The sequence below is a fragment of the Ctenopharyngodon idella genome, chromosome 10 (assembly GCF_019924925.1).
Source record: "Ctenopharyngodon idella isolate HZGC_01 chromosome 10, HZGC01, whole genome shotgun sequence".
Lineage (NCBI taxonomy): Eukaryota > Metazoa > Chordata > Actinopteri > Cypriniformes > Xenocyprididae > Ctenopharyngodon > Ctenopharyngodon idella.
Window position 1 is genome coordinate 6,147,540 of NC_067229.1, and position 12,475 is coordinate 6,160,014.

At 37.8% G+C, this 12,475-nt stretch overlaps 2 protein-coding genes across 9 annotated transcripts in view; both read right to left on the reverse strand.

Annotated features, from left to right (window-relative positions):
- Nucleotides 1-12,475, reverse strand: part of LOC127519737 (zinc finger protein 239-like) — a 76,676-nt gene that overhangs the window by 36,838 nt on the left and 27,363 nt on the right. For 3 of the 8 annotated variants that reach the window (XM_051907224.1, XM_051907223.1, XM_051907231.1), the window contains exon 1: nucleotides 393-838. The exons of 2 other annotated variants lie outside the window; for them this stretch is intronic. The gene's annotated coding sequence lies outside the window, so the exon portion shown is untranslated. Of the gene's footprint in view, nucleotides 1-392; nucleotides 839-12,475 lie in introns of those variants that run through there. 3 more of the 8 variants (XR_007931870.1, XM_051907232.1, XM_051907229.1) reach the window with 2 other exon arrangements.
- Nucleotides 4,351-12,365, reverse strand: LOC127519746 (zinc finger protein draculin-like). The gene is made up of 3 exons (XM_051907249.1): nucleotides 12,287-12,365; nucleotides 9,487-9,656; nucleotides 4,351-6,765 (listed from the first exon to the last, which is right to left on the reverse strand). Exons 2-3 carry the CDS (start codon nucleotides 9,554-9,556, stop codon nucleotides 4,646-4,648), a joined length of 2,190 nt encoding a protein of 729 aa, XP_051763209.1. The 5' UTR covers nucleotides 9,557-9,656; nucleotides 12,287-12,365; the 3' UTR covers nucleotides 4,351-4,645.

Sequence of the window (12,475 nt, forward strand, 5' to 3'; positions counted from 1 at the left end):
AACAAACTATTAATATGTGTTGATAAACAGACTATTTGAGTCAGGATGTATGCTGCTAGAGTATAAAACTGCTTTATAGTATTATTGCTCACAATCTAGTAGTAAATTTATAAATAATACTCACAATAAAACATCAATAATACATCAAAACAAATACAAAAGGCATTTATCTTCCGATGACTTTTTTCCACTTCCTTAACTCCAGTACAGCAGCATAATATGTCTATATGAATCTATAGTTCGAGTACATTCATAGCAATAAAGGAATTAGATCGTTGTGCAGAAAATGACAATGCTCATAAAACCTTAAAAATGAAGAGCTCGACAGAGTTTATATTTCAATATTTACTGTATCAAACTTACTTCACATTTATATACAAATTCACGTTTACCTTTGATGATGGATTTAAATGGTCCCGCGTGTCTACTCACAGACTCAATATGAATTATTTGGCAGTAACACTTAAACTATATATTTTAATTATAACAACGTAAAGTAACTACAGCGATGACGCCACCTTCTTCTTCTTTTTCTTCTTCTGGTGTTTTGTGGGGGTTAAATGTATTCCCGCCACCTAATGGATTGGATTATTGAGCGAGTTAGGAAACAACAAGGGACATGTAGCCTACCCATGGCCGTTATGGAATGCCAAACCTGACAAAATGAAAAATAAATAAATACATAAATAAATATATAAAAAAATGTAAAAAAAAAAATAAAAAAAAGCAAAAATAAATAAATATATAAATTTGACTTGCCGCCAGCTACTGGCAGTTTTAGTATTATATAGAGTATAGTTTAATTTTCTTAAATCATTTTATACATTAATACCTAAGTTCAAAACTCATTAATCTCAAAGCATTATTTACGCAATTTTAACTGCATTCAACACTCTGTGTAAATATACCTAAATGCCACTTCAGACGCAGTTTCTGAAAAAATGTTAGATTCAAAATTTTAATCACTTGACAGTACTAATGACAATAGCTTCTTAAAATATAATCATAATGTATTATTTTGTTTGTGTTATACATCGATCAGGCATAACATTTTGACCACTGACAGTGAATAATCTCTTCAGCAGTGGGTGGGATATATTAGGCAACAAGTGAACATTTTTTTCCTCAAAGTTGATGTGTTAGAAGCAGGAAAAATGGGCAAGCGTAAGGATTTGAGCGAGTTTGACAAGGGCCAAATTGTGATGGCTAGACGACTGGGTCAGAGCATCTCCAAAACTGCAGCTCTTGTGGGGTGTTCCCAGTCTGCAGTGGTCAGTATCTATCAAAAGTGGTCCAAGGAAGGAACAGCAGTGAACTGGCGACAGGGTCATGGGCGGCCAAGGCTCAATGATGCACGTGGGGAGCGAAGGCTGGTCCGTGTGGTCCGATCCAACAGACGGGCTACTGTAGCTCAAATTGGGCGCGTGAGCATCAGAACTGGACCTGATGCTGTTGAATCAGGAAGTCTGTTGAATCATGTTTTCTTTTACATCATGTGGATGGCCGGGTGCGTGTGCGTCGTTTACCTGGGGAACACATGGCACCAGGATGCACTATGGGAAGAAGGCAAGCCGGCGGAGGCAGTGTGATGCTTTGGGCAATGTTCTGCTGGGAAACCTTGGGTCCTGCCATCCATGTGGATGTTACTTTGACACGTACCACCTACCTAAGCATTGTTGCAGACCTTTCATGGAAACGGTATTACCTGGTGGCTGTGGCCTCTTTCAGCAGGATAATGCGTCCTGCCACAAAGCAAAAATGGTTCAGGAATGATTTGAGGAGCACAACGAGTTTGAGGTGTTGACTTGGCCTCCAAATTCCCCAGATCTCAATCCAATCGAGCATCTTTGGGATGTGCTGAACAAACAAGTCCCACTTACAGGACTTAAAGGATCTGCTGCTAACATCTTGGTGCCAGAAACCACAGCACACCTTCAGAGGTCTATGGAGTCCATGCCTCGACGGGTCAGGGCTGTTTTGGCAGCAAAAGGGGGACCAACACAATATTAGGAAGGTGGTCATAATACCTGATCGGTGTATCTTGCAGCTTTAATCATTATTGTATTGATGTTGACAGACATGATATTTACAACAAAGCCTTCAGAGTTGACAATTTGTATAGTTGTCCATTTTGTGAATGAATTAAAGAATAATGAAGGACTGTATGAATGTGTGGGTTTTTCCTCTTTCTTTATATTTATTTATTTATTTATTTATTTTGTGTGGGGGATGACGTGAACACAAAACCTTGACGACTGAATAAATGTTTTATTCGATAATATTGTGCATTTGATAAAATGCTCAACAGAAGGCTACTAAACAGTTTTTACATACAAACAGCAATCTATACCTTTTTAAAATCCTGTGATGTTTTTAGTTTACATTTAGTGAAAGTACAGAAAAACATAGTTGTATTACAAGTAAAACAGTAGAAATTACTGCTTTTATAACAAGTTTTTACTATCAATCATGTGCAATTAATATCATGTCCAACAGGCAGACACTAAAAAATGTATTTTGAACTTATGAAGAGCTACAGTAGTGTGACTGTAACTGTTATTTTAAGAGACATTGTATCCTTCAAATAGTAATTGTAATGTTTTCGATTATTTGATTAGTTATATTGATTATTTTGATTGATACACTGTAAGACCAAAACAAACTTGCAATGGTGATGACATCAGTAACCCACAGCCATGCAGAATGAAGTTCCAAAGATACTTTCAAATGTAATATTTTTAATATCATTATTTCCATTTTACAATTAAAGAAGTGAATTGGGCTGATAGGACTGAATACAAACTAGGATTTAACACTTTTGTGTGTCAGTCTTTGCTGGGAATCTACACTCTGCATTGTTCCCTCAGTTGTGTGCTTTCTTTGAACAGAGACAAAGTCAATATTTGTAGAGGAAAGGACAAACATGGTAGACTTCACTTTACTGTCACAGGAAGCTGGGTCTTTTTAAAGCACTCTGTCATTTCACATGGTCTGCCTTGATCCCTCTGACACAGGATGCAGTTTGGTAAGTGATACGGTGACAGACCAAGATGATAATACTAAACTTCTATTGACGCACAAATACAGATCTGCAGTTTCTCCTCTACCTCACATGTTTCCCTAATATTGTTTCAGTTTTGATTCAGCAGTATTAATGTCATCTCTAACAGACAGATCCGTTAGAGAACAAGGAAGTGAACATTTGAAAGGAAAGGAGGAGATCTTAAAATGAGGAACAGGTGTATGATTTATTAGCAAAATTTGAACACTAAAGCCCTCCTTTATTATATAATATGCTTCACTGATACTTGCACAAAAGTACTGGTACTGAACATTGGAAGCATCAGGGAATCACACTTTTTAAGCCCGTCCAACCAAGACCTACAGATTATGATCATGTTGAAGATGTTATTCAGACCACAATTACTGGAGGCAGATCAAGTTACAGTATAAACATTGGGCTCCTCCCATAGACTTCCATTAACCAGGCCAACATCCTCTGAGTGTAATGAATGCTTTCGGTTACTGAGGAAGTTTATCATTAGAAATGGTAAATGAGTGTGGAAACACTGGCAGACGCTGAGGGTCTGTTGCCTATGTAACCCAGAATGAAAAATTACCCCCATCCTTTGTGTTTCATATGATGCTGATATATATCACACAGTATGCAAACAAAACACGGTTGTCAAAGATATCAGATATCACTGGCCATCTGGGAGCTGTAACATAACAACCATAGACCTTATTCACAGCAGCACCATCTTTGATTTTTAACGGGAATGAAAGTGAGGCTGTGATGGATAGAAGCACATCTCTTCAGTGGGCTGTACTGTTATTTAATGTATTTTTGATTGTTCTGCTGATGAAACACAGCAAAAGTATCTTCCCAAGAAGTTTCAGTAGACAAAATACCACAGGCAACATGAGCTGAGGAAAATTAGAAGTTATCTAGGAGCTTTATATAGCTTTTTACAGAGGATGCCATTGAAAACACGACAAGTCTATCCCTCACAGCCTCCTTTTCATACCTGTCGTGGCGCTCCTCTAAATAAGGTCTGTGGCTCGACCAATAAGATGAAAACATGAAGCGGTAAAACACGTAAGCTGTTTCTCTGTACTGTTTAGTGATAGAAGCAAGTTTGGTCAGTCTGAATCATAATGATGACTATAAACATATAACATATTGCAGTATACAGCTCTGCTATCATTAAACTACATCTTAACAAAAACAGCTTTACTTGACATCAGCGGTGACCATGATGTGGGATGATTATTAATGCACTTTGTAGGGGAATTACAGTTAAACCACATAAAGAGACCGATCTGCTCAATAAAGACCAGGAGTCAAAGTTGAAGTTGACAGAGAGTTTACTGAAGACAAAGTTCTCCACACATCCAAAGGCCGTAGAAAATGAGTAAGAGGATCCAGCCTCGAGCTAACTTAAGATACAGAAACACTAGTACTTATTATCAAATGGGTAATCAGTTGACTTCATGCCTACAGGTTCTGACCAACAGTACAGAACATTCTAGCATATATAACTCAATATTTTAACCACCTGCAGAAGCTGAATAATTGGTTAAAGCCTACTGATTAATCTGTGAAATAATCAAAGATCAGTCGATTAATTCTAATAACCTTCAATTAATCGATTGTCAATATAATCTCTGATGCAGCCCTATGCAGCATCACATCTGGAAGTACAGGATCAGAACTCAAACTACTTTCTGTATTTTCAGACATGCATTTTTTTTTATGAAAGATTAGAGAAGATAACTGAGTAAAACTCTTTTCACATGAATCACAGTGATACGGCTTCTCTCCAGTGTGGATCCTCTCATGTATTTTCAGATATATTGATCGTTTGAATCTCTTGTCACATTCTAAACACTTGTAAGGTGTTTCTGTAGTGTGAACTGTCTGGTGCACTTTCAGCTCACTCTCTGTAAAAAAACTCTTACCACACTCTGAGCAAACATGATCCTTCACACCACTGTGTCTTTTCTGGTGTAATTTTAAAGTACTCAGCTCTCTAAAACTCTTTCCACACAAAGAACATGCATGAGGCCTCTCCTTTGTGTGAACTTTCAGGTGGTTCTTCAGGGCATCAGTCGTAAAAAATTGTTTACCACACTGGTCACAGTTACATAGCCTTTTGCTAGAATGAGTACGCAGATGTAATTTAAAAACGCTAAACTTTCTGAAACTCTTCTCACATTGATCACACGTGTACAAATTATCTCCAGTGTGGATTTTCATGTGTCTCTTAAGGTGTTCTTTTAGTGTGAAACTCTTCTCACACTGAACGCATGTGTACGGCTTCTCTCCGGTGTGGATTTTCATGTGTATGTTAAGGTTTCCTTTATGTGTGAAACTCTTCCCACATTGATCACAGGTGTACGGCTTTGCTCCATTGTGGATTTTCATGTGTATGTTAAGATTTCCTTTTTGTGCAAAACTCTTCCCACACTTTTCACATGTGTGTGGCTTCTCTCCTGTGTGTATTTGCATGTGTTCTTTAAGGGTTACTTTTAATCTGAAGCTCTTCCCACACTGATCACATGCATGTGGCTTCTCTCCACTGTGGATCCTCTCATGTATTTTCAGATATATGGGCCGTTTGAAACTTTTGTCGCAGTGTGAACACTTGTAAGGTGTTTCTGTTGTGTGAACTGACTGGTGCACTTTCAGTGCACCATCTGTAAAAAAAGTCTTACCACACTCAGAGCAAATGTGATCCTTTACACCGCTGTGTCTTTTCTGGTGTATTTTTAATGCACCCACCTGACTAAAACTCTTTCCACACAAATAACAGACATAAGGCTTCTCCTTTGTATGAACTTTCATGTGGTCCTTCAGAAAATCTGCCCTAAAAAATTTTGTACCGCATTGGTCACAGTTATATACTCTTTCTCTAGAATGAGTAAGTAGATGTACTTTAAAAACACCTGATTTTCTGAAACTCTTCCCGCACTGATCACATGTGTACGGCATCTCTCCAGTGTGGATTTTCATGTGATCATTAAGGGCTCCTTTTCGTGTGTAACTCTTCCCACATTGATCACATGTGTAAGGTTTCTCTCCAGTGTGGATTTTCATGTGTTCATTAAAGGCTCCTTTTTGTGCGAAACTCTTCCCACACTGATCACATGTGTGCGGCTTCTCCCCAGTGTGGATTCTCATGTGTTCATTAAAGGCTCCTTTTCGTGTGAAACTCTTCCCACACTGATCACAAGTGTACAGGTTCTCACCAGTGTGGATTTTCATGTGTTCGTTAAGGGCTCCTTTTTGTGTGAAACTCTTCTCACACTGATCACATGTGTGCGGCTTCTCTCCAGTGTGGATTCTCATGTGATCCTTAAGGTTTCCTTTATATGGGAATCTCTTCCCACACTGATCACATGTGTACTTCTTTTGTACAATGTATTTTTTCCTGTGTTCCTCAAATGTTCCTTTTTCTGCGAAACTCTTCCCACATTGACCACATGTGTATGTCTTCTCTCCAGTGTGGATTTTCATGTGTTCATCAAGGTTTCCTTTTATTGTGAAAATCTTATCACAATGATCACATGCGTACGGCTTCCCTCCACGATGAAGTTTTATGTGAAGTTTAAGATTCTGCTCGCATGAGAAACTCTTTCCACACTGAGAGCAAGTGAAACTAATTTTGACATTTCTTTTCAATGAGGGACTCAAGGATTTTTCTTCAGTTTTGACTTCAACTTCAATCGGTACTTCAATCTCCTTGTTCTCTTCTTTCAGGTCTAGAACGAAAGCAAAAAAATTAAAAAGTTTTGATTTCCAGTAAGTCATAAAAAGAAAGAAAAAGGAAAATGTAAAAGGAAAAGGACATGTGAACTGACATAATAGAAGAAAGTATATTAACCTTTTAATGCATTCATCTGAGTAGTGTATGAATATGTTTGATTACCTACATTTAACATGTCAGGGTTGTAAAATGTTAAAAATTTAAAAAGTTTGGTTGCAAAAATTGTGAACCAGGTATAAATGTAAAATAGTTTGGACAATATTTAGTCTGACTTCCTGATGTTTGCCATCAGCATGAATATTTCTCAAACCCTCTTTTGATTCATTGAAAACTAAAAGTAAAAGAAAAAGTTTTAGGCTCCATTTTGTACCCAGTTCATGAAAAGCTACCCGGATATTATTTGCTTTAAAGCTAAAATACAGAGGAGTATTTGGTTTAAATTGAACAAAAATAAATTAACCAGTGTTTTCCATTAATTACCTACACTGTGGCAGACCGGCATAGTCTAATCTTTGCCGCCACAGTTTCAAAATGAACTGAAAATATTTAAAAACTCATGAAAACATAAATGTCTCTAACGTTGTTTTGCACCATTGCTTCGGCAAAGTATCTGTCAAATGAACTAAAATCGAAAGTGCAATATTGCATTGTGCCCTTATCAAAAAGCAAAAGTCTGTGATAAATAAGTAGGGGCTCCCCCTAATAGTCAACTAAACGTTAGTCGGCAAGAAGAGGCTTAGTTGACCAAAAAAATAACTCCAAAGCAAGTGCCGATATCACGCAGTCTGTGAGGGACAGATAGTTAACGACAAGTCCTTGAGGTAGAGGTCTTCACGAGTCCATTTGGATCCGAAAATCCGAGAGGGTTGCCTTTGCTGTGTTGTGCTCTTTTCTCAGCCTCTGTGATATTACTACAGGTTGTTGTAGGTTGCTCTGCTATTTGTTCTTTCAATCACGTAACTTACACATCTACGTTCCATCTCCGTTATCACTAAACCCATGTCACACAAAAAACTGATTTTTTAAAGGTTTAAAAGGGGGTGCAATCAAAAAAGTTTGAGAACCACTGCTTTATATAATGAACATTAATTAGGCCAGGGGTAGGCAAGTTTGGTCCTAGAGAGCCGCTGTTCTGCAGAGTTTAGCTCCAAACTTAATCAAACACACAAGCTAATCAAACTCTTCAGGATTACTAAGGCTATAGGCAGGTGAGTTTTTTTTTCAGGGTTGGAGCTAAACTCTGCAGGACAGCGGGCGGCTCTCTAGAACCGAACTTGCCTACCCCTGATCTTATTCACATTTAAACGTTGATCAGAGAACATAAAAATAAGCTAAACTGGACTTGCTTGAACGTGCTGCATAAGACATTATAATGAACCTCATTGGTTCTCGCACGTCAAGCTAAGATGCTTGAGTTTCCGTTTACCACAACTGATGTGTGAGTTGATGAATGTTTATATGTGAATATAAGCCTAAATTCAATCTTTTCATCATATAAAACGTTCGTGTCTCTTCAAAAAATTTGGACTAAACCGGTCATTTCAATGGATTCGTTTTATAATCTCTTTATGAACTTTTTGAAGCGCCAAAGTGAGAGTTGCGTAGACTGTCAACAGAGGGACAGAAAGCTCTCAGATTTCATTAAGTTTCATTTGTGTTCTAAGGATGAACAGAAGTCTTACAGGTTTGGAAAGAAATGAGGTTGAGTAATTAATGACAGAATTCTTATTTTTTGGTGAACTAACCAAAATGCAGAAATGTTTTCTGAAAACACCTGCAATTGCTGACTAAGAAGCAACTCAACAAAAGTCAAGGGTCAAATGGCCAACTAAAGCAAACACTGATATCCATGATGGTGACCTCAAACGAAACATTTTCAATAAGACATCAACATCTAAACCTCTGTTAATTCTCAATAAGAACTGCTGTAGACGTGTGACAGAAATAAAGTCAGTCTGGTTAGTAATAAGTGAAGCTGGTAATGCTGTTTGTGGAGCTGTTTAATTAGATCTTCAGAGATTTAATGTCTTTTATCTTCAGTTCATCTAAGGCTGTGGCTGAAGAAAGTTGTAGTTTGTGTTCTTATTTCTCTTTCCTTCAGTGTTTGTTTACAGCAGGTGTTTGAATGATTGAAAGAATGTTTCAGGAACATCATACTAACCTTTAAACAACATTCTACTAACATTAAGGAAACTGGACATTTTCATGTTCCTACAATGTTGAATTGTTAATCAAAATTAAGTTGAAAGAACGTTTGAGGAACATTATGCCTTTTAAAAACTTTCCTCTAACGTCAAGAAAACTGGACATTTTTACGTTCCCAGAGCCAACACTGAATATTTAGATAATGTTCTTCTAACAAAATTCTGTTAGCTAGGTTACCCATTGACCTATAAGTACTAGTGTTTCTGTATTCTAAATTCATTTCTCCTTTCACTCATTTTCTATGGCCAATGGAAGTGTGGAGAACTTTGTCTTCAGTAAACTGTCAACTTATTGAACTACAACTTTGAATCATGGTCTTTATTAAGCAGATTGGTCTCTTTATGGGGTTTGACTGTAAAGTCCCCTAAACAGAGTTCTTTAACTACGCAGTGTGAAAGCCCCATTTAACTATGATTATTTCACAGCTCTTATGATTTTTCTAACTGCAATAAATCTGATGAACTGCTTGAAGTTGTATAACCTTATTTAATAATCAAGAATAAATACCAACCTATTTGCTCTTCAGTATCTTCCTCCTTTATTTTGAAGGGTTCCGGGTCATTCATGTTTCCAATGTTCATTCGCAAAATCTATCTTCTTCACTTATAGACTGATGGGAATATTCCAGCATTTACTGGTGAATCGCTGTGGAAGAAGCTTCACTGAAGGTGAGGAGCAGAACTGACAAAAACAAACATAAATCAGTTATCAATTAATGTTTTCATTAATTCACAAACTTTAAACATGTTGTTTTTCTTTATTTATCCAACTATCGTTCGTTCATCATCTGCACTTTATTTTTCGTGAAGCATTTTGTTGCGCATCAGCTGTGATAAACAGACATCCACTCTCGCAGACCTGCCAACCTTGGAAAACATTTTTGAGTACCAGTGTGACAGAAGAATTCAGTCACTGTCAGACGGCAGGAACGGAAGGAGGGAGATTGAGCGGGATTTTGTGTTGCTGCCGATTTGCAGTCTCTTTTTAATGATAGGCCTTACGCATTTGTCAATCATCCCCTCTTGCTATTTGGTGAAATGAACCCAGCGCTATGATTGGTCTAACGGTTTTTCTTTTGCTTGATTTGAGTACTACGCGTGCACAGAACCAGGTTTTTGTGTAGTTTAGAGTGACAAATCGTACCAGCGTACTTTGAGATCAAAATGCGTACCCGCTACGCAAAATGCGTACATGTTGGCAGGTCTGCACTCTCACATTGTAACAGTGACCAGCTAGTGGGAGTTGAGCAGGTAAACCACTGCGCACTGACGACCGCTAGAGAATGCAGTGTTTAGCGTCAGTGCACTCGCTTTGTATACCAGCAGCGATCGGGCTGGGGTTCGAGACCGACTTGGAGCAGGGTGGTTAGGATTGGAGGGTGAGTTTTGGAGGCGGAGCAATGAACAGAGGGGTGGGTTTGTTTGGGTTGATTTGAAATATCAACAATGTCCAACAGCGTTTTTGAAAAACTACTTACCCCACCTTTAAAGGGGGGGTATAATGCTATTTCATGTATTCTGACTTATTTACACTGTTAAAGAGTTGGATTCTCATGCTAAACATGGCCAAAGTTTCAAAACGTATGACGTATGACGGAGTATTTATGTTCCAATAATTCTCTTCCAAATCCTCACAGGATTCTGACTTTTTTTTTCTCGAGTATCAGCATGAGTGACGTAAACGGGGATGGAATTCCTTGTATGGGCACTTCTCCCGGAAGGGCGCGCGCACACGAGGACCTGAGCGAGAGCACGCCCATCAACGCGCGTTCGGGTTTACGGAAGTCATCAGCAGCGCTGCACAGGTCACAGGACTACACAAAATCAACAATGTCATCAAAGAAGTGTGTTTTTGGTTATGAGGGAAAGATAACCTTGCTTCCCAAAAAACCCAGTGTTCAGTGGAGCTGAGAGATTTGTGCTCACGCATTACATTGATGCGCTCTCGATATTTGTTATTAAAATAACCATAGAAACTGATAGTTGCAATTACTTTTTTATTGGTTAAAATGAATGGAGAATATCTCGTGTTTTTCCGTGGCTGCTCAAGCCCTCAAGATTGGTGCTTATGGTTTTATAAACAAGGCCCAGTTCTACGCTGGATTTACAGATCTTTTGAAACTGAAAGATGGAGCGGTCACAGTGATATGATCCCGATTATGAGTCAGAACCGCAGGTGGTGAGTAAAACTGCTTCAAATGTCTGTTTTGTTGGCAATAGGCGCCTAAGTGCATATAATGTAAACAACACAAACGTAGTGAATTCATAAATTCATTATTTATCATTCACACGCTATATTCATTATAGTGATTCAAAAGTTATCCATGGATAATGCGATGGTGTATTGTGTGTGTTTAAATACAGTTGTTTAGCTGACCATTGATAGCTTGTAGACGATCGCTACACAAAAGCTGCGTGTACTCGTGACTCTAGCTCTGCTCACAGGACACGCTCCCCGGTGCTCAGCTGTTTTCGGAAATACTCGGTACAGCGTATGTATCTTTTATAAATATGATTAAACTAAAGACTTTTTGAAGATATGAAGGATGCACTACTACTTTATAGGTACTCAAGATTAACATGAGATTGGCAGAAACTGTGTGTGATCCCCCCCCTTTAAGTCTTATCAGGGAGACTGTTATCACTGGAGACTGTTTCATTAATCACAGTTAAATAACTACAATACATCAGCATATGTCCATATGAACCTATATATAGTTACATTTAACTAGTCATTGCCTACAGTCATAAAAAAAAAAAATGAAAAAAAAAATTAGATATAAACTTGTTGCTGTTTTGTAGGGACCGAAACAGTTCTTTCTTTCAAATGAAAGAGCACGACCAAATAATATTTTAATGTTTATAATGTCAAAACTATTTGTCTGCATATTAATATTTATGTACCTCTTGTGATGGATTTAAAAGGTGTGGTGAAAATCGTCAATCTCGATTCTCATTCATTCCCAACACAGATAATACTTTGACTGTTTCTTCGGATCATCATATGACATTCAGTAACAAAACCCTGATCGCTCCAAATATCGAAACAATCACACAGACGAACATGCAAAAACAGAATAATCGCTCAGGTCTTTATGAATTTAACATTAGTTCCTCACATTGTTGCCTGCTAGGCTAAATGTTTATTTAAGTGCAGACGCCAGGAAAAAACGCGCAAATAGCACTGTACCAGATGAAAACAATACAGAAATGACCCTGTAAAATAATGCTTTAACAAACTGTTTTTTTTTGTTTGTTTGTTTGTTTGTTTTTATAATAGTATAAATATACGAAGCAACGTGAACTTCTTACCTCACATCACATCACATCACAACACTCAACGATGTGATGGCGCTAGGCAGTGACGTCATCAATGCGAAGCGAAAATCAACCCCCCAAAAAACTGACTGTGTTCGGAGCATAGACTGTAAAAAAAAAATAATAATAATAGGTTCGGAGTGGCAAACTAACTAGTGTTTTTTTAAAATAGTGTTGGAAATA